The sequence below is a fragment of the Tinamus guttatus genome, unplaced genomic scaffold (genome assembly GCF_059628265.1).
Source record: "Tinamus guttatus ecotype Peru unplaced genomic scaffold, ASM5962826v1 Tinamus_guttatus_pri_ptg000115l, whole genome shotgun sequence".
Taxonomy (NCBI): Eukaryota; Metazoa; Chordata; class Aves; order Tinamiformes; family Tinamidae; genus Tinamus; species Tinamus guttatus.
In genome coordinates this window covers 5539324-5565551 of record NW_028288649.1, presented here as the reverse complement: position 1 = coordinate 5565551, position 26228 = coordinate 5539324, and the positions used below count along the sequence as shown (strand labels likewise).

Below are 26228 nucleotides of genomic sequence, written 5' to 3'. Positions count from 1 at the left end.
TTCACTACTCTGTTCTCACCTGAAGTTCAGAAGAAAATACTGTAACGCCTCTCTGCTCACCTTGATTCCAGTGGACCTTGTTTGGCTATTGGTCTAATCTTCTTCCTGGTAACAGGTAGCTTGGTCGTGTCAATCACTTTGGTTTCTCCGTTGCTGTAAGTGAATTCCAGCGTACCATTCCACTCTCCCTGGGCCTTGCACACGATGGTGTTAGTGGGATTATGCTTCACTTCAGCTGTCACCCTACGAGAAGAGGAAGAAAAAAAAAAAAAAAGAGTACGAAAATAATTGGTACCGTTTATTATCAGCATATAGAAAGGCTATTACAACTAAGCCTACAAGTAGCTTTCTACATCTACAAAATAATATTTCAAGTAGAGGCCATCCCTAAAAAGAACAACTCATAAGCTCTAATGTTTGAAGCAAAGCTTTTGTACCATACAAAAAAGCACAGCAGTAACCGACTTAAAATGCTAACGATCAGCTTTAACCCATAAGTCAAAGACCATTACCTCAATGGCCTAAGAAGCAATCCCTAACATTAGTCTGAAATTTTCAGAACAAGATTTTAAAGCTCATGTTTCACACCTGAATTCTAATGTTGTGATATACTCTAGTAAAAAATATTTATCCCAGACCAACAAATTTATTTTTCAGCTTCTCAGAGGCAACAATTAAAATCCCCTCAATGGCTCCAGTGCCACAGTCTGGGAGCAAGCAGAACAGAGAAGCAGGATGGGAAAAGCAAAATACAGCAGGGAATGTAGGCACACACGGATATGCAGGCATACACACATGCGTGTGTTTAACAACACATGACGAATAATTTATAAACTTAAATAAGTATTAAAATTCTTAAAGACAGCAAATTTGCACTCTCTTTGATGGGTGCCCACTACTAATCTGTGTCTTTCAGGAAAATCTCTGTCAAAACAGTTCCTGCTGATATATTTTCCTGAACACAAGTACCATTAAAATGGTTGACTTGCATTTGCAAGAATAGATCTCTACTGCAGTAAAGCAGACATAACCATAGAAAGCACCATCCCAAGAAGTAACTGAACCCTTGTCACAGAAACTGCTATAATGCCCAGCAGAACAAGGGTAGGTATGTAGGCCTGTGAATGCTTGTAACTGGGAGTCATCAATCTGAGCATTAAAGAAGTCAGGAAACTGTCTTACACTGCCTCTCTTCACACCACTGTAAAGGGGAACAGGTAAATAATATTTTTATCTGGAATTTCAGTGCAGAAATAGTGCCCAGCAGTGGGCTAACACTGGGAGTAGCAGCACTTGGGTTTATCTGCTCCTCTTGGCTGCTAGTTCATCCACAAAGCTCCCACAGAAGCAGCAAGTGGTGCAGCTGGGCTATGCCTTTCATACATGCACCTTCCTGGCCCTGTGCTGTGTGGCAGCATACGAGCCACGAAAGGGGGAAAGTCATTTAAATACTTGAGAGCAATTTCTGTAAGCGAGAAAGCCTGCAAGAACGCATTCAGTCTAGCTCAACACGAGAAATGTATCTCACTAAGTTAAATAATAACTGCAATAAATTGTGCTCTAAAGCTGCAACTCACTTCAGTCACTAACAGGAAAAGAAATCCAGATTTCCACCAATAGAACAGTCTAATAGACGTATTAAACAGGTGCCCACATTTTGTTTTTAATCAAAATCCAGTGGCAGGCCAGTGAGAATAGGGCAGAAACCCCCATACCTGTGGACCTTTCCTCCGTAGAAGGGCTTGGTGTGGAAGGTGACCGTAGCGGAGTAGCCGGTCCTGGCACAGCTGATGCTGACTTTGCCTCCGAGCTCCACCCAGGGGATGGTGAGTATGGAGCGAGCATAGGCACTAGGCAGTGTGAAAACATACTCTTCCTCGTGCTCCAGCAAGTGAAGGACACCTAGGGAGGAAGGAGGTCAAATCATAAAACTTCACTGTAAGACATGGCATCCGGAGATACTCCCCACAGAGACCCCATAGTGCAGGCTACTGAAAAAAATCCCTCTGAAATGCACTCGAAGCAAACCTGGTCTAAAGACTGCTACTTTGTGGCCCTGGTGGCACCAAATGTCTTACTAGAAAAACTGGCTCAACTACTTATTTTGTGTTGCTGACAAGCAATAAATCGTTTAAGGGGGAAACAGGGCAATGCTCTTTGAGACCAATCTCTCTATTATGGGGATCAAATTCCTGACAATTCTATTTCAAACTGTAAAGGTTCCTCCACACTCGGCATTATGGGGTTATAGCTAAAAATAAAACAGAAAACCCAACAACAGCAGCAAAAAAAAGGGTAGTTTTCAAGATCTTTATGTCTACAAAGACAGTTCTGTGCGTGGCCAGAAGACCTTGGCTCCTTCCCCAGGCTCATGACGCAGCTCTGTCCTCACTGTAGCAGCACTTTGGTTCTCAGGATGCTAAAGAACAGCCCCTAAGATCAGGTGAGGACTCCAACTCCACATACAAAATCACATAGTGCCAAATACCTGCAGCATATCTTTAATTAGAGCTTTACACTCTTTCGTGTCCCATTTAAAAACTGCCTGAGGACAACAGTTATAGCTTTGAAAACAATTTATTTTTCCACAATAGGGACTGAAAATAGCCCATCATGGGAAGTACTGAGACCCTAGAGACGTTAGAAAAATCGGGAAAATAATCTTGACATACAAGCAGCAACAGTAACTGCTTAGCTTCAAGACGAGCTTGAGCCAATTTGCCCTCTCTCCCAGGTAGATGGGAAAGCACTGAAATACGTTATTAGCAGTATTTATTTGTTTGTGTCTCTGTTTAAGGGAACGATGACACTAATCTTGCAAAACGGTATGAAATGTAACGATGAAAAAGCACCAAGGAGGAACAAGACGCTACTGCCAGCACAAAAATACACCCTTAACGCTGTATGAAAACCCAAACCTAAATAACATTCAGAATTCAGAAGCACAGAGCTCTAACAGCCTCATCATTTTGGCAAATGCCTCCTAATTAAGAGCGCGAGCGCAGGCGAAGGAAGCTCCCCGCCTGCCCCCGCTGTCCTCGCCGACCCTCTCCCTGAGGAAAGGGCCCTCAGCGAAGCGCGACACAGCCGCCGCCATCCATGCAGCCAGCACCTCCACCCCAGCGACTTCAACTTCGGCCCAAGTGACCAGGGAAGGAAAACTGGGGAAAAGCAGTGCTGCCCAGGGGCCTTTGGCCGTTTTGCCGCAGGTGGCGGGACGCGGCACGCGGGGCCCACAGCACAGCACGCGGCCCCAACGAACGCACTCGTTTGGCCTGCAGCTTCCTCAGCGCCACACGTCGAGGCTTTCAAGAACCTCCCACAGGCCGAGGTTGAAAGGGACCTTTGGAGACCACCTAGTCCAAGCCTCACTATGGTCCCTCCGCGGGCCAAAGCACAGCCCCACCGGCATCACCGGCCTCCCGTAATGGCTCCTCTCAGACCAAGGCCTAAGAAGCCGGTGCTGGGGGTGGATGCGGCGCCCAGGACCCAGCTGGCGCGGGGCTCTTGGGGATGGTGCCCAACGCACCGAGAAGCCAATGGCAAACGACCGCAGCGACCTGCAGCACAAACACCTGCGGCAGGCACAGCAGGCTACACATTACGGACCCAGCTCAGCTCTTGGCTGCACTATCACTGCTACTTGAAAACAATCAGATATCCGACCTTAGAAAGACCAAAAGCAAAGTCGCCCAATGCCATGGGCAGTGTGAACCTGGGAGTATTTGTAGGCTCCAGCAAATTTTTTCTCCTTGCACACCGGAATAAACACATATTTAATGAAGTGCTACCTCATCTGAAATCAGATTCTAACTAGCGAGCTGAAGTCTCAAAAATAAATAGGAGGTTTTAGGTATCCCTAACGTGATATTACTTTTATATCAATGGATATGTTAACTTCTTGCTCTGTCATTGGCAGAGTCCACCTGCAAAACATAACTAGAGTGCCATGAAGGCTACAGCTCTGCAGTCAGGTTTGGCTTGAGCTTCATATGACACCAAGGGACAACATTTATATTTGCTACCGGCATTTGAAATCCTGCCCTGGCTTTGCTAGTTTTAATTTTGAGCAAATAAAAGCACAAAAAACCTAAACTCTAATAGTTATTTTAGAGAATACTGTGTACTTTTGACATCTGCTTGTAGCATTTCACTGTATGTAAATCAATCTTTAAAAAAATCTGCTAAAATACACAGGGTATTTTTCTTCCTTTGCTCTCCTTTATTTGTTTATTTATTTATTTTTAACTAATTGGCTATTTATAAATACAGATAAAATGTTGTAGAAGATTGCATTCTGTTCAATGATGTTTCCTCCTCTTGCATCACAGAATTCTGTTAGAAACTTCAGATTCCTTCAAGAAAAATCTTACATGCAACTATTATGCACAGGAAAAAAAAGGCACCAGTTTTGTACTGGGTGAGGAAAAGTGTGTTTAGCAGTCTAGTGTACTGCAGGAAAAAATCCTGGGAAGGCGATTATTTGATAGACATGCTCAGAATTTTGAAATTTCCCCTTAAAACATGCTACGCCCGCTCCTGGTTGAGACCACGCTCCCTTCCGCGACTCCACTGCCTACAGTATGGGAAGCGGTGTTGGCACCACGAAGCTCTGCCCCTTTGACTGTTACACAGCCCTCGTTGACGCTGTAGCTCTGAGAACTGATTTTCCAGTCCCACATATTGGCCAAACACAAAGAGGCTCGAGATCAATAAAGCGGCTGAAGAGACATAATGTTTCCCCTCACCCCGACTGCTTGGTGATCGATACTTGGGTCGTAAATGGCTGTGGGCAGTTTCCTAATTTATCAGGCTCTTCCCATGATTTACATTATCCATCACGTGGCATGTGGAAGGCGTTGGGTAGGGGTTGAGCCGCAGATTCGCCCAGGAGAAGGGGAGAAGCTTCCACTGGGCTCTTCCACCTCCAAAACACTCCAACCAACTGCAGGGCCCTGTGCATTTTTACAGCAACTGGACCCATTTCCTCAGTTAGGTAATGGCACGTGGCATACAGGAAACATCCTGAAACCAGTGGGCTAATACTACTAACACACAAAATAGCATGAGGGATATATTTTTACTAGGTCCAGTTGCAAGGAGCAGTTAATCTTTGGGGCTGGTAAGTTAACAAGTCACTTGTGCATCAGGAATTGAAATATTCATTATATAATATAATCTATATATAAATTATAATATCAATTTTTAAAAATGAACAGAGAATCTCAGAATAACAGCTTTCACTGCTGTTCACTGCTTTCATCTAGCTCTACCCTGGAAAATGCACTCAACTTTCCCCTACCCACCAAACCTTCCAAAGGTTGATTTTAAATTCTTTCTCTACAAAATAAACCAGTGAATCACAGCCATCATTTTTTGATGGATGCAGTCCACGCCGAGGTGTGTTCAGTGCAGCTTTTGCTGCTGAAACATCCCACATGACAACAACCAGCATCTGCCTGATGATTCTCTGGATCATGTAGAAATCATTAAATATTTACTTTAACTCTCCCATCCCTTGCCAATTTAAACCCTAATACGATTCTCTTCATTGCACCCTCTTCCCCTCCCTCACTCTCATTAGAGCATAATTAACATCAACCAGAATTAGGGACTGCGCATGCAACATCAATTCTTATACGCAAAAACACTCTCTTCTGTTTAGGGTAGCTTTCTCACAAGGAAATTCAATTCTGACTACTCTGAAAAACACTTTCTGTCATATAGCAAACAAAAAGCTACCATATTTCATTTGTAAACCATACACACCCAAAGATGAAGCATTAAAAAAAAAAAAAAAGCCTTTCATGGGGATTTCCAGCAGTGTCTTCTGCACCTTCATTCTGCACCCCTGCAACTGAGACTACTTCGAACTAATAAACAAAAATGACAGAACGACAAAAAAAGATTTTTTTTCATTTTGAGGTGCAACATGTTATAAATTCTGTAAAATTAACAAAATTGAATTATAACACTGCTACAACAGGACTGTACTGCCTTTAAAACTCATGACTATTTACACTCCTATTAAAGACTTTGTACCTTCCAAGTCCTTCCTGTTTCAGCAAATCCACCAGTCCTTTGAACAATAAAGCACAAAAACTAACACGCCCAATTCTCCATGGACACTGTGACAATCTAAAAAATAATAATAAGTCTTGGAAGCACCACACAAACTCCTTATATAAAAATCACTCTGCGAAATGTCAGGCAGCGACCACTGCTGAAGTGCCCGAAACAGCGACTGCTGCAGTCAGCTCAGCAGCCCACCAGTTTGCCTGGAACAGGGATTTTTTCCCCCACATACACCTGATGGTGCTGAATGAATCTGGAGCCCAACAAAATCCCATGCTGCCAACGAATGACTGGAACCAAAGTCTCACTGTGGACATAGGTATAGTACAAGTAATAAGGAATCTTCCCTTTCAAGTGGCACGTTGCCAAATCCCGAATTCATACAGCAAAAAGTCAAAGGCATCAGCGTAGGCAAAGCCAACTCTAGAGCTTACTGCAGGCAACTGTCAGCGTCACCAAACAAGCAGCCAGCCAAAGCGAGGAAAAGAAGCCGAGTGTTTATTTCCATGGGGAGAGAGGGCTGGAAAAAATATCAGCATTTTAAAAAATGACCAATGGTCCATGCCTAGGTAAGTCACGCAATACACAGTGGCAGGAGCAGCACCAAAAATGAGGAGTTCTATGATTCATGCTATGCCACCTTGTCTCTTACCTAAAGCAGGCTCAGGCACACTTGTCCCACGCGAGCTTTGCTTAATGCAGCTTGAACAACTTCCAGCACGGCGATCCCACGGCCTCTCCAGCCACTCTTACTGTCAGAAAACTGTTCCCAGGAGCTAAGCTTAGGCTTCCACCTATCTGAACTACCTCCTTACATACTTCCCAACTAAGGCCGTGGCTTTCCTCAGCCTAACCTTTGCCGGATGAAGCAGCCCATCTGAAATGCTGCATTGCACAGAGAATCCTTAAATACCAAGAAAATCCTCCAAATCATGCTTCAAGTTAAAGTGATATCAGGCTCTGCACTAACAGAAAGGTAGAGACAAATATTCTTTCACATTATAAATCCAGGGTTCAGCAATATATTCCCCTGTATTCATGCTGACCTCAGTTTACTGTAGAATCTGCATCCATTTAAGGCATGAGAAAGTTTATGCAGTAGCTTTTAATTTTTGCATAGTTTGCCACAGACTTCTGCAATGTCTAATGTGAAACAAACAAACAAAAAAAAATCCAAGTGACAAGTACTAACTAGCAGACCCAAATTTCCTCCGCAAATGCCCACTGCAAAGACAGCAGCAAACCTTGCGATAAAAGGAACGCTCTGCAAAGCCTGTTTCCTCTCCTGGGATCCCTGCCAGGATCCTGCAAATAAATAAACAAACAAAATAAAAACGGGAGGGGGAGGAAGATGACGACAATTTACTGTCTCAATTTATTCTCACAAATGCACGTTACGTGATCCCTGGGCTAGGGAAGTCGTTAATTCCTGCACTCGTCATCTCACAAAACTGGGGCACAGCAGGGCTTTGAAGTCTTAAGTAACCCCCCAGCAGACACCCTGAATCCCAGGGACTTGTGTGCTAGCAGCAAGAAAGAGAAATTTCCTTACTCCTGCATAATTATAAGAGAGTTTGCATTTCATTTTATTTCCAATAAACATCTCCATTCACTGCTAAAATTAGCACTAGAAATGGGTAGTTACTGGAAAAAAAAACACAGCAAGGGAAGCCAAGAGCTCAGACCTGAAGCAGCGTGGTGGGAAGAGAGCCCAGAGGACCCCTTTCCTTTCCCGTCTTTCTCCGACACTCCCTTCCCAATTCCGGTAACTGCCCAGTCCAAGCGGACCACCAAAATCTGCGGGAGAACTGGAACTTTGGCCATCACAGCAGCATCAAACCCAGCGAGGAGGAGGTTTCAGGATTTGCAGTTCCAAAAACGCCACTGGGTTGACACAGGGAAAGAAGTCACCCCTAGCCCTTTCCTATCGTGTGCTCTGGTTCAGTTCTTAGCAATCCTAAAACCAAGTTGTTGTTGCTCATTCTACCCTTTTTTTCTTCACCGGCCAAGCCAAGCACTTACTGCCTCTGGGGGCCTGTGACCATTTCTCAAGAGCAGTCTTCAAGCTAGTTAAGACAAAACACTAAGAAACTAAAAAACACACGCAGGAAATTTTCCTGAAACGGCAAAAGGGGCGAAGCTGTTAAGAAACATTAAATCAATTCATTAGCAGTCAACAGCCACGCTGGTCCAGGTGGAGGCATCAGTTCAGATTATCCATTAAGAATCTGTCATAATCCCTAGTATTTCTGAATTCATACCCAACAATGGTTTGTAACAAACGACGATTTTTATCTCACCTACATGACTTGCTATATGGCTCGAGATAACACATTAATTCACTAAAGCACAGAAACCTCAAATCTTCACAGAAGCTATGAAAAAAAGAATGAAAGGCTTAAGCACAAACATATAATTTTACTATTACTTTGCTTCAATTGTGAAACTGTTCCACACTGAATTGGATATTATCTTTAAAATGATTGAGATGATTAAGAACATTCCTACAGGATACAGCGCCAGTATCCATGTGGGATTACAATTTAACACTCTACTACACTTCAGATATAATCAGCAGCCACAAATACAGGGGCTTATCCTTAGGTGTGTAGTGCCTCACGTATGCACGTGGACAGCACAACAGCAGCAAAATCCGAACCGCTCCACAGACCCGACAGTTTTAATCACCAAAACAAGTGCCACAAAGTTCAAATAAAAAGTCGGAGGCAGAGCAAGCAGTTAATTAACCATATGGATTTTTGTTGTATTGACACGCACAACGTTCTCCTCAAAGAAATAAATTAAGAGCGTACTTCTTACCTTCACCTACCATAGAAACGCCTATCGACATGCCCATGAACTTGCTCTTGGTCCACACGTGAGCGTTGACGCACATCCTCTTCTCCCTGCACTCGCAGTAAAAGCAAGAGACCGGCGGGTGGTGGGACACTTGCTCGGCCACAAAGCTCAGCTTGTAGCCCGCGGGCGGCTCCGGGCCCGGCTCCCTGGCCGGCGCGGAGGCGCCGTGGCTTCGGCAGGGTTTCACTCTGTCCGCAGGCACGTCCCACGAGCAATGAAAGGTTTCGCCAATTATAGGGTTATAGGGCTTCTTGGCCACGGCTCCCTTGCGGCCTTCGTGGAAAGCCGTGAGATAATACTCCACGAAGGCGATAATTCTGTCCTCCGCCGTGGCTCCAGCTGCAATTGACAAAAACAGGTCTGGATGGGCCATGAAATTTGCATACATCTCCAGCAGGGATCTTTTCTCCAAAATAAAGGTTGGAAGCACTACCTGTATGCAAAGCAGACAAAGGCACACGTGACTGCCCCGTGACGGCAGCGCGGCCGCGCAAGCGCGGAGGCAGCGGTGCTGGCGGCCCCGTTTCCTCGCCCCTGCCGCGCCACGGTCGCTTGGGTTGCGGGGTAAGTAACGGGCCAAGGGGAAATAAATACAGGAGTAGAACGAAATCGACAGCCTCAACAGCTGTGCCGAGCACTTCCCGCTTCCCTGGGACGCGCTGTTCCCACCGCAGGGCAGTCTTCCTCTTCCTTCCTCCGGTTCACAAACGGACCGTTGTTCTAACTGTGCTCCTGAGGGGGCAGTTCATTCTGGTCTAACAGCAAACCCGGCTCTCATTGACCCGCTAAGACACACGAACCGGGGGAGCGGTGCCTCGCAGGCCCTCCCGGACGGGACGGGTGCCTGACGGAGAGCAGCCCATGCCGGCCCCCATGGCGGGGACATTCGGGGCACCCACGGCCTGCAGCAGAGACGCGTCCCCATCGCGCCGGGCGCTCCCAGAGCCAGCTCCGCCAGGCAAGGCCGGGGCCTTCGTCTGAGGGCAAAAACCAGCCCCAGGAGCCTTCCCAAGGGACCCAAGGGAGGAAAACGCTCTGGGTTCAGGGGAGCTCCGAGGTCCCTCCTGTGATGACAAGGAGCAGATCTGCCATTGACAGACAAAAATCTACCCAGAATCAACGATGCCCCACGCAGAAATGCCATACTCTGTTAAAAACAGTCACAGAGAAACAAACAAATTCTTCCACTTTCCTCTCTTTGGCTCTTTTTTGTCCTTCTCCTTAGAGAATCTCCCTCCTTTCCCCAAAAGTAAGGGCTACTTAGAGCAGACAAGGAGCCACCCTTGAAATCTAAATAAGTTTTCATCCCCTCAATTCTGAGTCAGACCAAAGAGCCGTTACATTCTTTTGGATCTCATGGATAACGAAAAAGAAGGTATCAAACTTTTATTGAAGGTTTAGTTCTTTAAAAAATAATAATAATAAAAAAATCCCAATCACAACAGTCCACACTCCATGAATTTATCTACAAAGTAATTTCACATACTGCAAGTGCATAAAAACAGATCATCCTTTGGTTTGGAAGCATACACACCTACTATATATTATCTAAAACATGTGATTATATATATATATATAAATATATGCGTCTTTTACAGGATAGGTGAATAATTTTTACAAATTTATATCTAAATCAAGCAAAACTGATCCTGTAATATCCCTGAATATTTGTTTACTCAAAAAGAAACAGAACTATATATAAAAAAATACTTGTGGCTTAAAGCTTACACAATTACAGTATTACAAGAAATGCCTAGAAAACATTACATTACATTACTAAACATCCTCACTGCCTGTAAGCGTAATATGTAACTTCACCATAAACTACCATAGCCAGAAACACACACCAGCTTTTTCCTTTTGTCTTTTTTGGTAACTAGTCCTTTCTAGAATTGGCTTGTGTAGTTTTCACGGAAATAAACAAAACTTGGACAGTATTCCCCTTGCCAGCGTTGGGACCATCAAATCCTTGTTCTAGCACTCTGGCTTCCAGAGGCACAAGGTTTTCAACCCTTCTGCAGCCAAACCGAGTAGGCTACCTGGAAAACCACACATCAGATCTACATTCTTCATAATATTTCCAGACTACAAAGAGGGCTTTTTGTAATTGCCTAAAAGGACAAAACAGCCTAAATTTTTCCTATGAGGAAAAGCTGGCAACGACGTCTAAGTGGCTGGAACAGCCTTGCAGGGCACATACAAAACAGCTCAAGTCTTGCAGCAAAGAATCTCCCTGCTACACACTAAAAAAAGTCAGAAGAGCCTCTGTTTTCCCTCGGGCTTCAAAGCGAAAAGAAAGTGGTTGCATATGTATTCTTCCCTTTCTTCTTGACAGGAAGAGAAAGAAAAAAAATGGTAAGAGCATAAGAACAGAGATATTTATCCCTTTTTCTACTATTTACTTTGAGGCAAAACATAGGTGTCAGCACGGCTCCCTACACTTTTTATCCCTTTGGAAATGGGAACAGGACATGCCACGCTGAGCGTTTCACTACCTTAGGAAGCTTTTGTCATCTGTGTCACTGCAGGAAGAAAACAGACTGTTTTCATCTCACTGTAAAGTTTGAAACACAGCTTAAAAACCTAAGACATAGGAAGAAAACTACCATGTTGATTTACAGCAGGCAGATACCCCACAGAATTTTTAGGATCATTTTTATACAGCCCTTTATTTTTAGCACATAGGAACTGTGTAGGGAAGGTGAAGGAATGTGGGAGAGTCTTCAGCCATCCCTACAAATCGCTAGCATGAATCCAGTAGATGCTATTTGCCAATACATTGATCAGGCTGATGGAGATTTTTATCACCGTTTATTCATTTAGAAATAGACGTATCGACAAATAAGAAACAATTTCTTCAGCAATCCGTTTCTGAGTGAAGTCTGAAAACCCCAGACCTGCCCAAAGGATCAGTTTTGCACCACACTATAGCAGCTCTAGAGGTAGAGGTCTCTGCCCACCACAGCACGTTCCAGTAAATCCCCAAGCAGATCTGATGCTTCGGACTGGGTTTGTTTTTTCTTTCCCCATCACAGCAGTCCATCAGGAGGCCTGGCTGCAGGACATTTCAGAAGCAAAAGCCCTCTCCAACATTTAATGCTGCTCTCATCACCAACGCCATCGGAAACCCGTGCCACAGCAAGCACGGCCAACACTAACACAAGCAAGCACCCCCTCAGGAAAAGGAAAAGCTCCTGTTTCCTCTGATGTGGTACATGAAGATAACGATTAGGCATCCAGAACCAAGCGCCCCCCTGGGCTCCAGAGGGCTGTTTGTCCATGTGCGTATCACGGAACAACCTCTAGCTCATAAAAGGAGCTGAAGAAATAACCCTAGGGGAGAAGACATCGGAAAACGCAAACATTGAAAACATCCTCTGACGTTAACCGTGTCCCAACCAGCTGCAGTGGAAGCTTCATCTTTATGCTTAATGCTTTAGCATAAAGGTTATTTGCAGTCTCACTTCTAGAGAAATAATGAAGAATGAAGGGTGCATAGCCAAGCTTTGTCATCTCACGTCTGTGGTCCTGAGGGCCTCATGTCAGCTAGCAAAGTTAATTAAAAAAAAAAAAAGGCAGCCAGCTGTCTTGCAATTTTTTTAATCCCCAAAATGGTCAGAAAAGTGATGTGCACATGTGGTATGTCTCATTAATACTCATCATATGTGTGTTCATGCATTACACAGACTACAGATGTATCTAACTTGGCCATATGCCCATATACCTCTTTTCTGACTGGACTTATACTACACCTATGTTCATGCCTGCTGACATGCTGCTATACTATAGATCTGATAATATTGTCACTACCCTCAAAAACTCTGATCTAGGAATAACATATAAGAAATAGGTTATCATACATTTACTTTTTTTTTCCTGTAAATATTTACACTTTCTTATTTACATTAATAGTTTGTCACAGCAGAGGGGATAGAGACCCCAAAGAGATGACACTGGATATCACAGGAGAAAAGTCTTATTTGTTAGTGAGACAAAATACTTTTCACACACATAAATACACATACACAGAATCTTAGTCTAGCTTCAGCATTATGAATCCAGACAACCCCAACAAATCAAAAGAGAAAAGAGCTATGAAAAACTGAGGAGTGTAAAAAACAAAACCAGAAATGAACTGTACATAACCCTGGATATTCTGAGAAGTGATAAGCATAAATTATTCACAAATGAAATGACGAAACTTTTGTTCTATTAAAGAAATATTATCAGCTGCAGCACAGCTACTCAACATCTATACTTAGCAATGGATCATAGGATTGTTAAGTCTTAAAAATGCAAGTGTTTTTTAAACATTGTCAGTTGTTTCAGAGAAGCAGAATATATTGACAAAGCTTTGTTTTGTAAGAATGTAATAATAGAAGTAAATTTTGAGTAATGTGTAAGATCAAAATGGAATACAGAGGTAGCTCTTCAGGGTATAAAAACACCCCTGAGAAGAGTCTCTTGCATAAGCTACTTCATGCAAAAATGCCATTCTCCAGTCATCCCAAACTGTTCTTATTTGTGGAAGTCAGAGTAAGTTATATTTGGAGGGAGAAGGGAGGTAACATTCTTTTTCTCTGCTTATTTTTAAAAAGAAAACCTTTGTGAAGGAAAAGGTATTCCATATCTTTAGAAAAACCCACTTGATTTTTAAAACCACATGAGAAGATATCACAGGAACAAAAGGCTGCTTGAGAGGATGAGTTTCCCATTTCAAGAACATCTACATAATTTTCCAAATTCTAAGGGCTTAAAGCAAATCTCTCAGGCACCATATCCTCTCCATTCGCATCAGTATGGGGAAACTCTCACAGTTCCAGGAAAAGAAGGATGCACAGAAGGTTGAACCGGCCAGCTGCTCAATCCAGACAAGTCTGATGCTCAGGGGACTTCTTTACTGTAACTTTTTTTTTTGAAGCTATCAAGTAGCTAAATGGAATCCAAGCCTCAAAGCAGTAACTCAAGCACGTATCTCCTTCATCCATAAAATTAGTATTAGGGTTCCTTGCACGCTCAATGCACTCTGACTTATCATACATCTGGGATGCATATAGAACATATAGTCATTTTGAATGACTTGTAAAAAATAAAAAAGAAACGGAAACTCATCCTCATTTTTTGCAGTATCTGCTGTGGCCACTTCATGAAAGCCTCTATAGCAGGAGAGGGCTCTCCACAGCTCTCTGGAACCACACTTCCATAAAGAAGCAAACTTGCAAGAGCCGCCTTTGATTCAGATTTTCTACAAAGCTAAAACATGCTCACATGAATTACACATGCATATGCAAAGAGGAAAGACTGAACAATTATACAAGAGAGAGAGTGTCCATACCCTGGTAAGGTCCATGCCAAGTTTGAGCTGAGAGATGAGATGGAGAATTACACTACGTTGATCATCCATGACTCCTAAATCCTCCTCTTCATTATCTTCAGTATCTGTCATTTCGTCTTCTACTAGGATCAACTCAGAAGATGAATGCTGAAATGAAAACAAACATCACCATCTGCATGAAAGAGATACAATATGATTCTCTTTCACTGTATAGGTTTAAAAATAAAGCTGTCTCAAGAGAAACACAGACAGTCCCCTTTAAAACATACAAACAAAAAAATCCAGTGATGGATTTTGTAGAGCAATTTTATTCTATCCTCAAAACAAGAGTGGTAAGAGTGCATAAATTAACCTCAGATATTTCTCATATTTATAGTGTAGTGATGCCAGGCAGAATCACAGCATCTTACACTAATTGCACTTCTACTTATTAAACAGAAGTACATAATTGAAAATCAATCTTCGGGAGTTTGTTTCATAAGGAAACATAAGAATATTCTTAAGAATATTCATAGGAATATTCTGCAGTGAATATTCATACTCTCTACCTATACTGCATGAGTGAATTTCACACTGCTTCCCCTCCATTCCTTTATCCAACTTCAAATCTTATAAACCCAAGGAAAAAAAAAAAAAAAAGTTGGCCGAAGCTCACTCACCACCACAGTCAAGACCACTAAGCAAAGGAGATAAACAGAAGAAAATAAAGTATATATCCCCCAAAATACAAAGATACTGTGTTTTTGGGGGGTAGGGCAACGCAGTGAGTCTTTCTGACATTTCTACGTTATGCTGCTTGTGATTCAGAGAGTAACGGTGATAGCACTGACCATTCTCCAGGCATGAGCTGAAGATCAAGAGACAAGCCTCACACCAGCTCCCTTCAAGGCAGCAGAGAAGGATAATGATCTGTGATACTTTATTTCCTCTCGGGGATTACAATATATTAATAATAAACTTCCAAACAGGTGGCGATTACTTTGTTCAGTTTTAAATTGAAATTCACATCCTTCGGTATTCCATTAAAAGCATAAAAGCACAAGCCTTGCAGATACCTGTTCAGGAAAAGGGTATCTATTTGTTTTCTTTTTCACAAAAATTGTTGGGCTACAGCGCTAAAATTCACATCTCGCTTTTTTCTTATTCCCCAGAGACTGCAGGCTATAAACGAGACAGCTCGAGCTGCAAAAGTTAGCATTGCTTCGTGCTGAAGAGCAACATTTCTCCAGGAACAGCTCATTTGTTACACGAGAATTTTTCAGCTCCCTCGGAAAGACCGCCATGGAAAAAGTTTCATTAAAAATAGCTGGTATCCAGAATTAATCTCTGGGCAGCGGGGGGAAAAAAGAAAAAAAAGAAAAAAAATCTGAATGAGCACAGTGGATATCCCTCAAATGAACAGCAGCTTGCTTACGTAAGGAGATTGTTTGTTTCTGATATTTAGTTACCTACAGATTTTTCCAAGAGTTGAATTAAGCTTCTCCTCCTCCCCACCCCTTCAATTACATATTTCAACACCTATCTGCCAAAATAAATTAATACTAGAGCCCTAAGCTCCAGTTAGCTAAGAATATCTACCCGGCAAAACCCAGGGACCTTTAAATGGTACTTTGCAACTACCTTACCTAGAAAGTTGTACATGCACATTACATAAAACAGAATCTGGTGAGCCGTAGCCTCAGTATCTCGGAGCTTTTCCGAAGGGCAAAACCACACTTTCTTCTTCCCTTTCCATTCCCGCTAAAAACATATGCCATGATAACCCCTTTTCTTCCATTATGCGCTGCATTCTTATCCAACTGATGCCTTATTGACAAGTTCCAATAACAAAACCTCGCACAGATTTCTCTGCCGGGGAAAGGCAGAACCGTGGACCTGGCTCCGCCGCACGGGCTGCGTTTGGCTGGGAGCGAGCGTGCCCCAGGAGCAGAACTTACGGCCGACGTTTCCACGGGGGCTTTCCCTTTGATCCAGCTTGACCTCATTGAGAGCGCGGAGCTACTGAATCAGCACAGCTGCTTCTGCTCCCTCCATCCACAGAGCTCGCGGCGAACGAGCTCCGGCAGGAATCAGCAGTGCTAGAAACAAGCAGGGAACCTCCCTCCTCATTCACCACCCCCTCTCTCTTTTTTTTTTTTTTTTTTTTTTTTTTTAATTTCCAGGGAGTTTGCAGGAGCATGCCGGATGTCAATCTGCTTCCTCGCGTATCCAGTCACGTGGCACTGGATCAGCGAGCTTAACTGCAAAGAGCTCCAACTGGAGAGGAGAAAAAAAAAAAACCCACAACGCTCCTGCTGTTTCCCATAGGATATCCTGGTGAGCCGTTTTTTTTTCTTTTTTGGGGGGGATTATTCTGGAAGGAGGATTTGGGCTCGCTTGTGCGGGCCCGCGTGCGCGGCCCCGGGGCGCTCGTGGCCCGGCCGTGGCCAGGGAGCCTCCAGCTGCTCAGAGCATCAGTGCAGGACCCGGGTATGAACCAGCTGGGCGAGATGCTGCACCATCGGGCAGCAAAATGTTGAGAATTGGCTTTTTCTCCTGATGATGACGCATTCCGAGGATAGAAATCCCCATTTTTTTTGCTAGCTATAAAATAGATACCAAGTTTCCCATGCCTCGTAAAAAGAGTTACTAAAAACAATAAATAAGTAACAACTGCCTGTCACTGCTTCCCTACGAAACAAATACAAATACAACAGGAGGGGACAACAGGATAAACGTCTCAGTGCAAAGATGAGTATTTTTGCCTTGTTCTAAACAAAGGGCTTTCTGCTTTCCACAGAGATTAATACCGACATTGTGACATTGCTATGGCCCATGTTGATGGCCATTCCGCAGTAAAGGCCATCGTTTTGCTCCTCTCTGCTTTTCCCTGTCTTCAAGGGCATGTTCAAAGGTGCCAAAACACCGGCTATCCCACCCCACACACTGCAGCTGGGGGCTTCGACACATTCCTGCTCCGAAGGCCCTTGGAACAGCGCTGGCTCCCTGTGACGCTTCTCACTTGCCAAGAAAGTGGGTTCCGTAACCAAGCCCCATAAACAGGGCAAGCAATATCCCTACATTTTCCTCTTTTCCCATCAGCTGTTAAAGATAATTACCCGAATTATTTGTTAAGGAGTTAGAAAAGGGCTATTTCTGATTTCAGAAATGCAAATCTTCTCCAAAAAGAAAAAAAAAGTAACCAGCACTAGACGCTACAGCTAGAAAATAAAAAGCTACTCTATCTTTATAACTCCACAGAAATCCAATCCAAGTTTTTAATTCTTTATCTTCCAACAGAAATAGTATGCAGTTTAGTATAAACCTATGCCTAGCAATCAAGGCCACAGAATGCAAAAGATTATATTGAGTGATTATCCATTAATGGCAGCTTTTCCGAATTACTGCAGATAGACATAAAAATTATCTTTTTTCCCCTGTAAAAAAATAAAACTGCTGAACTCAGCGAGGAAGGCAGTGACTTACTCCATTCCTGGGTGCTGAAAGCCATGGATCTGTGATGCTCAAGGAACGGGAATGAGCAGCACAGCTAGGCTGCGATACTAACCCTGACAAAGTCAAATATAGAAGCACTTCCACACATGCATGAAACAAGGGACTTATATTTAGAGGCACTTAAAATCAGCTTTCAAACACAAGAGTTTTCAAAAAAAAATCTGTGTGGAAACGGATAGTTTCTAGGAATCCTATTTAAGGTTTAAGCTTACTACTTTCACTTCAAGGCTTAAAGATCAAAGGCAGAAGACATGAAAACATGCTCTGGAATAGAATCATTTTGAACAATTTGCTTCAATGGAATTGGGACCAATTAATTTAGAGAGGTCATCTGCTAGGTAAGAATCTGCTGTTATGCTCAGCAGCCTTCACCGGGAAGAAGAAAGAAGGAAAAAAACCTGATTCTTTAATAGATTAAATTTCTAAGTGAAAGAAAAGTATTTTTCAAGAAGCATTTTGCACAGGAAAAAGACACTTCTACCAAATTCTACAAATCTTATAAACCTACAAGGAGATAACTGAGTTAAATGCTATGTTCCTGCCAACGGGCACAACTCCCCCTGTTCTTCCAAGGCCCTTCCCAGTCTCAACTGGGAAAAAAAAACCCTCCACTTTTCAGGCTTAGGGCTCAGTTTCCAAACGTATATTTCACAAGTTCGGTATCAGGGAATGGTACAACAGCCCTGATGTGGATCTCCCAAGCCGCGTTTCTCTGTCCTGGGGGAGAGAGAGGAACACAGCAGCCCCACGGAGCAATAACCAGGGACCCTGTCTCCGGTCGAGAGCTGCTGTAGGGAAGGCTTCTCCAGGGCTTGCCAGGCGATCCTGGGTTGTAACTAACTGGAGCAAAATATTTTTAGAAGTCTATGCTAAGGCATGGAGAAGTTAATATGTAGAACAAAATGGACTGTAGTCACAAGGGACAGAATGAATCTTGCAAGCTTCAAATATCTGGATAGAAGATTTTATTTAAAAGCATTCCAAGGGGATAGTTGTAAGAAGTCTTTCCACAGTCAAAAAGATTGGAAAGCCTGTAAAAAATTATATTGGATGAAACAGTTCTGCATGAAGAGAAAGAAGAAACAAATCAGTTGCAGGGCTTATACAGAAGCAATATTAAATATAATTAGCATTTGCAAAGTAGCGAAGAGTTGCCACATTTTATGTGATCAGCTGATTACGATTAGCCCTACTAGTACACAGAAAAGTCAAAGGCTTCATTTTGATTTCAAGATTCCCTGCATTAATGATACAGGTTTGCAAGCACAATTTACACTTGCACTTGTGCAACTTGACAGCTTGCAAACAGGTTTTCTGTGGGTGTAAGATTAAATATAACTGCATGGAAGGCCAGAGAGCTTCAGCACATTTACATTAAATGCAACAAATTAGCCCTGTACTTTTTTTTTTTTTTTTTAACCAATCTCAATGCTAGAATTGGAATTTTCTTTAGACAGTAGATACGTTAGTAATACCTCAAAAGTAATTCTATATAATGAGCTGACAAGAATGACAGCCTTGCAAGATGCTATCAGAATTGACAAAACTGCACAGCCTTTGCCTGTGTTTTATCAGAATTGACAAAACTGCACAGCCTTTGCCTGTGTTTTCTCTTTCCAGCATGTATCCCTTTAATTCTAAAGATTTAACTGTATTCTTTGCCAGCTGTTGCAGGCACCTGAAAGAGCAATACTGCACCCCTTCTCCTTCTGCAGTGATCTGATTCTCCAGTGTAGCTTGTCCGGGAGGTTGAATACGTTAAATTCTTTTACATGTGGAATGGTTTGTCAGTGTGCTATTAATGAAAGAAATCTCCATATAGGAAATAGAAAGCTCCAGTCAAGATTAACCTAAATCTCTAAACAAAATAATCTAGTAAAGCGCTCAAATGCACACTTATTTCAAACCTGCTTGTAGAGACGGAACCCAGCACCTGTGCACTTCTCCTCTTGACCCACCAATGTACTTGTCATGAACAGATTAACAAATCCAAGCTTAACCATAAGGTAGCAACACCCTGTATTCAACAAACTCCTGTATCTCTTCATGTAAGCCTTCCTCCTCCTCAACTACAGTTCAAATGAAACAAACAAACAAACAAAACAAAAAAAACAAAAAAAAAACACTTGTCTTAGCATTTACAATGCTCCCTGACATTACATTGTATAATCCTAGGAGAGGGGAAAAAAAAAAATTGGTGGCTCAATGCGCTCGAACTTCGGCAGTCTTTCATAGAGGCCAATTCCTCTACGGCATCGGCAGCTTTTACTCCAATTGGTAGGAAAACTTTGGCCACAGTATTGACCTGCAAAAGATTCACCTCCAGAAAAACACCACAACCAACCTTTCCCTCGCATTCCATAGTTACAGCTCAGGTATAATATCAATGAGTCAAAATTAGAGTTAAGATCATTTTTAAAATACCGAGGCGGGTAACAAAGGATGACAATCTAAAGAGGATTTTACAGTTAAAAAAAAAAAAAAAAAAAAAAAGGCAAGCAAGCTATGACTTACAACAAGAACATGAGTTAGAAAAATTACCTTCCTCTTTGCTCAACTCCAGTCACCTGCATCTAGTTCAAACTGGTGGAACACTTAGTTCCTCCTTCACCCGACTACAAGAAGTTAGAAGGCTGCAAGAGGCAGATTTTCTGCAAGCTTGGAAAAATTCCCTTCCCTGCACTGCAGTTGTGTTTTAGCTCTGACCTATGACCACATCTGCAGAGAAAGCACAACAACACAGCAGGGACAAGAACCAGGCAAGGGGAGAGATTTAAGAAAAAGGGTTGGCTCCTTGCTCAGAGAACAGGAAATAAAACGTGTGTGCCATGAGGCACAGTATCTGCCTCTATGCGGCAGCGTAGCCTGTAGAGGCCTTCTCGAAACATGGTAGAAACTAAATAGTAATTAATAATGGATTAATGAATTAATAATAGAGTATGGAACGTATGGAAACATTAAGTTTCAATGTGTCACTCATTACAAGAGGGAAAATACTAGAGAGGGTAATGAGTTCCTCTGGCAAAAGGGGTTCTTTCCACACCGCCCTTAGTGATGCTTTAAGAAAAAGCAGACTTCCCATTTAGTGTGAAACCCAGCAGCCAGAGAAGGTGGATTTGTGCCTCCCTGCAGCTATTCCCTCTACTTCTAGAAACACTGCTCAGGAAAATGGGAGAAAGGGAGAGCTAACACACTTGAAGAGAAGCACCTGAAGGAATCTGTCAGCTGCAAGAGCTGGGTGCCGCATATTAAGGAATCCCCAGTGACTTTTACTTCGAATCCTCAAACTCCACTCTCATCCTGCTTCACAACAGTGATCCAGCAAAGCACAACCTGTTGTTTTCCCAAGACATCACACCACGCAACGACAGCAGGTAACAAAGCACCAACACAAAAGTTCGTTTCTCCAAGTAAACTAATTTTTGTTACTTTGGTAAAGGAGGAGCGTAGCACAGAGCCAGGGGCTCGCTGCGCCTCTACCCTGGCCTGTGAGCTCCCTCCCCTGGATCACACATCCGTGGCCTGCTTCAGAAACCCGCTGCAACCCCCGCCTCAGCCGCCCTGCACACACAGGAAAGGTCACAGCGACGGGGGGAGGCTCCTGACGAGTGGGGATAGCCAAATGCCAGGCTCATCTTCGGGAAGGGCCATCCAGGGACCTATAGGCTGAGCAGCCTCACCTCAGGCCCTGGGAAATTTACGGCACCAATCCTCTCAGGAGGCATTTCTTAACACATGACAGACAAGGAGGTAATTGGGAGCAGTCAGCATGCGTTTGCAAAGGGCAAATCACTCCCTCCTTTCCGTGACAAGCTGGCTGGAGCTGTGGACAAGGGGAGGACAGTGCATGTTTTCATAATTTGACTTTAACAAGGCCTTTTGACAAGGACTACCACCAAACTGGTGAGCGTGGTGGCAGGAAAGCTAGCTGGACTACCAGCTCAAAGAGTTGTGATGACTTGTGGTGCAAGGTCCCGTTGGGAGACAGTAACCAGTGGCAGCCCTTGGGGCTCGGTAGTGTGAACAGGGCTGGAAATCACCGTGAGCAGCACAGACAACACAGAGCGCACGCTCAGCGCATCTGCAGGCAGCATCAAACTGTGGGAAGCGGTCAACACACTGGGGGGTTTTTCACAGGGACCTTGACGGAATGGAAAAATGAGCTGACCAGCACCTTGGGAAGCCCACCAAAAGCAAATGCAAAGTCTTGCACCAGGGACAGAATAATCCCATGCAACAACATGGGCTGGGGGCAAATCATCTGGGAAAGGGCTCTGCAGGAAGGACGTGGGGGCTGCGGGTGGCAAGCCGAACATGAGCCAGCAGCTTGACCCTGCACAATGAACAGCACTGCACTGTATCAGCATCCTGCACTGTATGAGCAAAGCAAGGAGATTCATCCCGTCTGTTTGGTTCTTGGGAACCCTCAGCTGGATGCAGGAACCCCAGCACAAGAAAAACTGACCTAATGTAGCGAGGCCGACAGAGGAACCCCCCAAGATGGTCAGAGCTGTAGAAAATGTCATTTGAGGGGAGGCTGAGAGCACTGAGCTGGTTCAGCCTTAAGAAAAGGCTGAGACACCTCTCAGACCTCACATCTTCAGCTACCTGACCAGAGGATCCTTGGAAGTGTTTATGACTTGACTGGATGAGCTGCACACCCTCCAGAAGACCCTTCCAGATGAAATTATTCTATGGTTAAGTCTGCTTGCAAAGTCCAGGAACTGAAGACTTAGGCAGCAATAGATCTGAAGTCATGCAGGCAGCTCTTAATTCTGTTCTCTTGGGTATCATTCTGTGTGCTAGCTAAGCAAATTTACGGTAGGAAAAGCCACAGTGGAGAGCTAATAATGTGCCAATCACATATGCAAAGAAGGCATGAAAAGATGGACAACCACGAATTTAATCTTTACAATCATCTCTATGTATTTTACCCTCAGTTCTCGTAGTGTTATCTCTTGCATGCAATTATCACATGCCAGAATATTTTTAGGAGTTGAAAAGTGGTAAAGCCATATTAACACAAGCAATTTTAACAGTTTCTCCTTGAGCTTGCAAACTGATTTAACTGCCCTGTCTCTTCCTGCAAATTTTTTGTCCCATTCATGATACACATTCTCAGTGCTGCCACACACAAACATAAAAATAAAAAATAAAATTAAAAAGCTCAAGTATTTCAAAATAAATAAGTCACAGGAGAACACTTCAACTAATCTATAAGTGAAATAAAATGAACCTAATGGATTGTTATCTTTTATATGGCTAAATTCTTGAGACTGTGGAAAACTCCACAGAGTTCAGCCCAGCTTACTGAGGGATCTTAATGAGAGGGGCTGGCTGAGCTTACTAATGCACAGTCCACACATATAAACAGGTTGAGAAATAAAACTGGGAATACAAAATAAATCAATCGGCACACAATCCTGAAATAAAACTAACACGGGCTTTGGAGTTATTAGCTGTGCAGAGAGCATAGGCGTTATGATGAACAATGCAATTGATCCCTTTAAAGCCAATTTTAAAGCTTACTGCATGGAAATCTTAATACTTTAAATCTCATGATAAGACCTTATTGAAGTTCAATAGCAATTATGGAATGCCACATAAATTGGAGCCTCATGTTTATTCAAATTACATGCAGATTTTACATTAAAGCTTTGTATTTGAAAGTAATATTCTCCTTATAATTTTAAATACATATCCACATACTATATAAAGAACAGGTGGAATGCATATGCTATGGAGTTGGGTGTGACTCAAAAGTATAAGGGCTTTGACTGGAAGTAAATTTGTATAGATTATTTGCATAATCGGTTTTACTAGAAGTTATTTGCTGACACAGTAACTATTGCAGAAAGCCATGTTAAAAAAAAAAAAAAAGAAGATTAGTTAGACTATGATAAATCATTGTCTACCAGTGATGCTATAGCAGGCTTATCACCATTTAATTCTACTTTTAGTTTAATTGTAAGTTTAATCCGTAAATATACCTTCCCTGGAAATTTTCAATTATCTGAGATTTCTTTTTTTCTTTTTTTTTTTTTTTTTGGATGGTCTGACAGTGATTGCATTAACTGGCAGCATCTTTACCTAGAGATTAATTTATCTGCCCAAATCACTACAGGCCATTTACTGTCCTCTTCAGCCCGAGAAGTATTTAATCACACAGAATGCAAAAGCCAGAGCACATTTAGAAATCCTCTAATATCTGTACTAAACAGTGGAAAGGAACTCTCTGTAATTCTGCAAATATTACTTTCTCATCCTGATATATTCTCTTTTCAGTACTTGTAGCTAGCACTATGTGTCTATCATTAAGCTGATCTTCAACCATCAATTACACAGATTCATGCCAAGTACAAAAATACCAGGAAACAAGCCGGGCCCTGGTCAAGTCTGCTGGGAGACCAATATAAAGAACTGTTCTTTCCAATTTCTCGCAGCCAGTTCAAAATCTGAAAGACTTTCAAAGGGGCTTGTTGTGTTTTGCTTCTGTAAGTCATCTCTGACACACGCTGCACCAGCTCCGAAGGCTAAAGGGCTGCACAGAGGTGGAAGCCTCATCACACCGACCTAGGTAGAAGAGCCTCAGCCTGGAAGGGTCCATCACCTGAGCAGAGCGGGCAGAAACCCCTTCGAGAAGGACGCGGGGTCTCCTGCAAACAGAGCGGCTCCTTCTTACAGCTGAAGGCGCCGAGGTTCGGATGAGCTCGGAGGGGAGCGGTGCTGCGGAGCTGAACTCGCCTACCTTGGCGCTCAGCACCCCGGTTAAAACCTGCCGAGCCCCTGCGTAATCGGGGCTAAAGCCTCAATCCTGCAGAGCTAAAGCCTCAATCCTATTAAAAGGGCCCTTCGGAAGGGAACATGGGCTTCCCAGCTTGCGAGTAAGGGAAAGACAGGGATGGGAGAGCAGGGAGTATGCACAGATAACGGCTCCACAAAACTGCAGGAATCAGCTGCCGCGATGTCCCACGGCACAAAGTCACCAGGAGGGAGAGCTATGGCCCAGCTGCAGCTACAGGATGAGTTTTACAACCTCTCTTACCCAAACTGCTAAAAGAGAAAGTGATTCCTTCCCTCTCATGGTCCCCATAAGAGCCCATTTTCTATTTGCACAGGGCTGCCAAGGGAAACCTTTGGCCTGCAGCCCTATTTCATCTCCCGTCAAAGGGGGATTTTGACACTCCAAAGGACAGTCTGGAGCACCCGAACGACAGCTCCCATGTGGAAATGCTTCATGACTTTATCTTACTTGAGCACGAAGATTGTAGATTGCTACAAATGATTTTACAATGAGCCTTGATATTTTAAAACTAATTGCAGAGTCTCTTAGGTGTAATCCAAAATTTTTATCATTACACAAAGAGAGCAGGTTTCCCATTCACTGCAGACTGAACATGGACCAAGTTGTTATCACACCTCTGGATAGAGTGCCCTCCAGCGTATGTTTTGCCAGATTTGTCCTGTCCAGCTCTAAGAGAAAAACCCTAAAACGCCAAGAACTTGAAGCTGTATTACTACTTAAACCAAAATGTTCTAACTGATTTAACAAGAAGATGCACTATATGCCAAGTGAACTCACATGAAATGAAGAATATCTCCTGTCAGCTCAACTCTTACATCTGCTTCCATCTGATGTTTCAGGTAGACAAAACAAAAGCCATCCAAAAGTGGAGTTGAACTAAAACTCAGAGATTTAAAGAATATAGAAGTACAACAAAATGAAAGATAAAGGCACTTGACCAGGCATGGTCACTCTCAATGGTATTCACAGAATAAAGCAGGTTTTACCCTGGTGCTGTCCTATTCTGTGACCCTAAATGGGAATTCTCATCTTGGAAAAATAACATGAAGACGGAAGCTAAAACAGACGAGCAAATGTGCAAGAAGATCATTTCTGCCACATAACTTTATATTTTCTCTGCTATTTTAAAGAAATATCTCAAATATCATCCCTACATTTGGAAGAAAGCAGCCGTATAATACCAAAAACAAGTGAGCACTGTCATATTACCTAAAATAAGACTCTTCAGATGCTACAGTGTTTCACCAGAGAAGGAATTTTGCCTTCCTGGAACACTGACAGGGAGAGACCAGAAGAAACCAGGTTTACTTCAGTTACACATGGCACCCAAACGCAACTCAGAAACTTATCATACCTCTCCAGAATGCTTAAGTACAGCAAACCGCATCAGATGAGCCCTGTTATTCCAGAGGAGAATTATGAAGACCCAGGCTTTCTTCCTAAACACATAAAACACGGCAGAGAACCAGGCACTGGTTGTTAGTGGCTCTGCTCAACGCGCCGCTGCAGAGCGGCTTCGTGCTGCGCTGGGAATGAGCGCCACGATCTCGAAGCGCATCCAGCAACCGCCCGCGTCGCCAGGAAACTGCCGCGGGATGCAGCCGGCTCCGAGGGAAGGGCTCCTCGGAGGCTCCCCCAGCAGCACCAGCACCTTGGGCT

At 43.3% G+C, this 26228-nt stretch overlaps 1 protein-coding gene across 1 annotated transcript in view; it reads right to left on the bottom strand.

Moving 5' to 3' along the window:
- The window catches only part of OSBPL10 (oxysterol binding protein like 10), a 95715-nt gene that overhangs the window by 3879 nt on the left and 65608 nt on the right, over nt 1-26228 (bottom strand). Inside the window, exons 7-10 of the mRNA XM_088521147.1 lie at nt 14270-14416; nt 8896-9367; nt 1716-1902; nt 61-243 (exon numbers count right to left, since the gene is read on the bottom strand). Coding sequence (XP_088377273.1) covers nt 61-243; nt 1716-1902; nt 8896-9367; nt 14270-14416 — 989 coding nt within the window. The remainder of the gene's footprint in view (nt 1-60; nt 244-1715; nt 1903-8895; nt 9368-14269; nt 14417-26228) is intronic.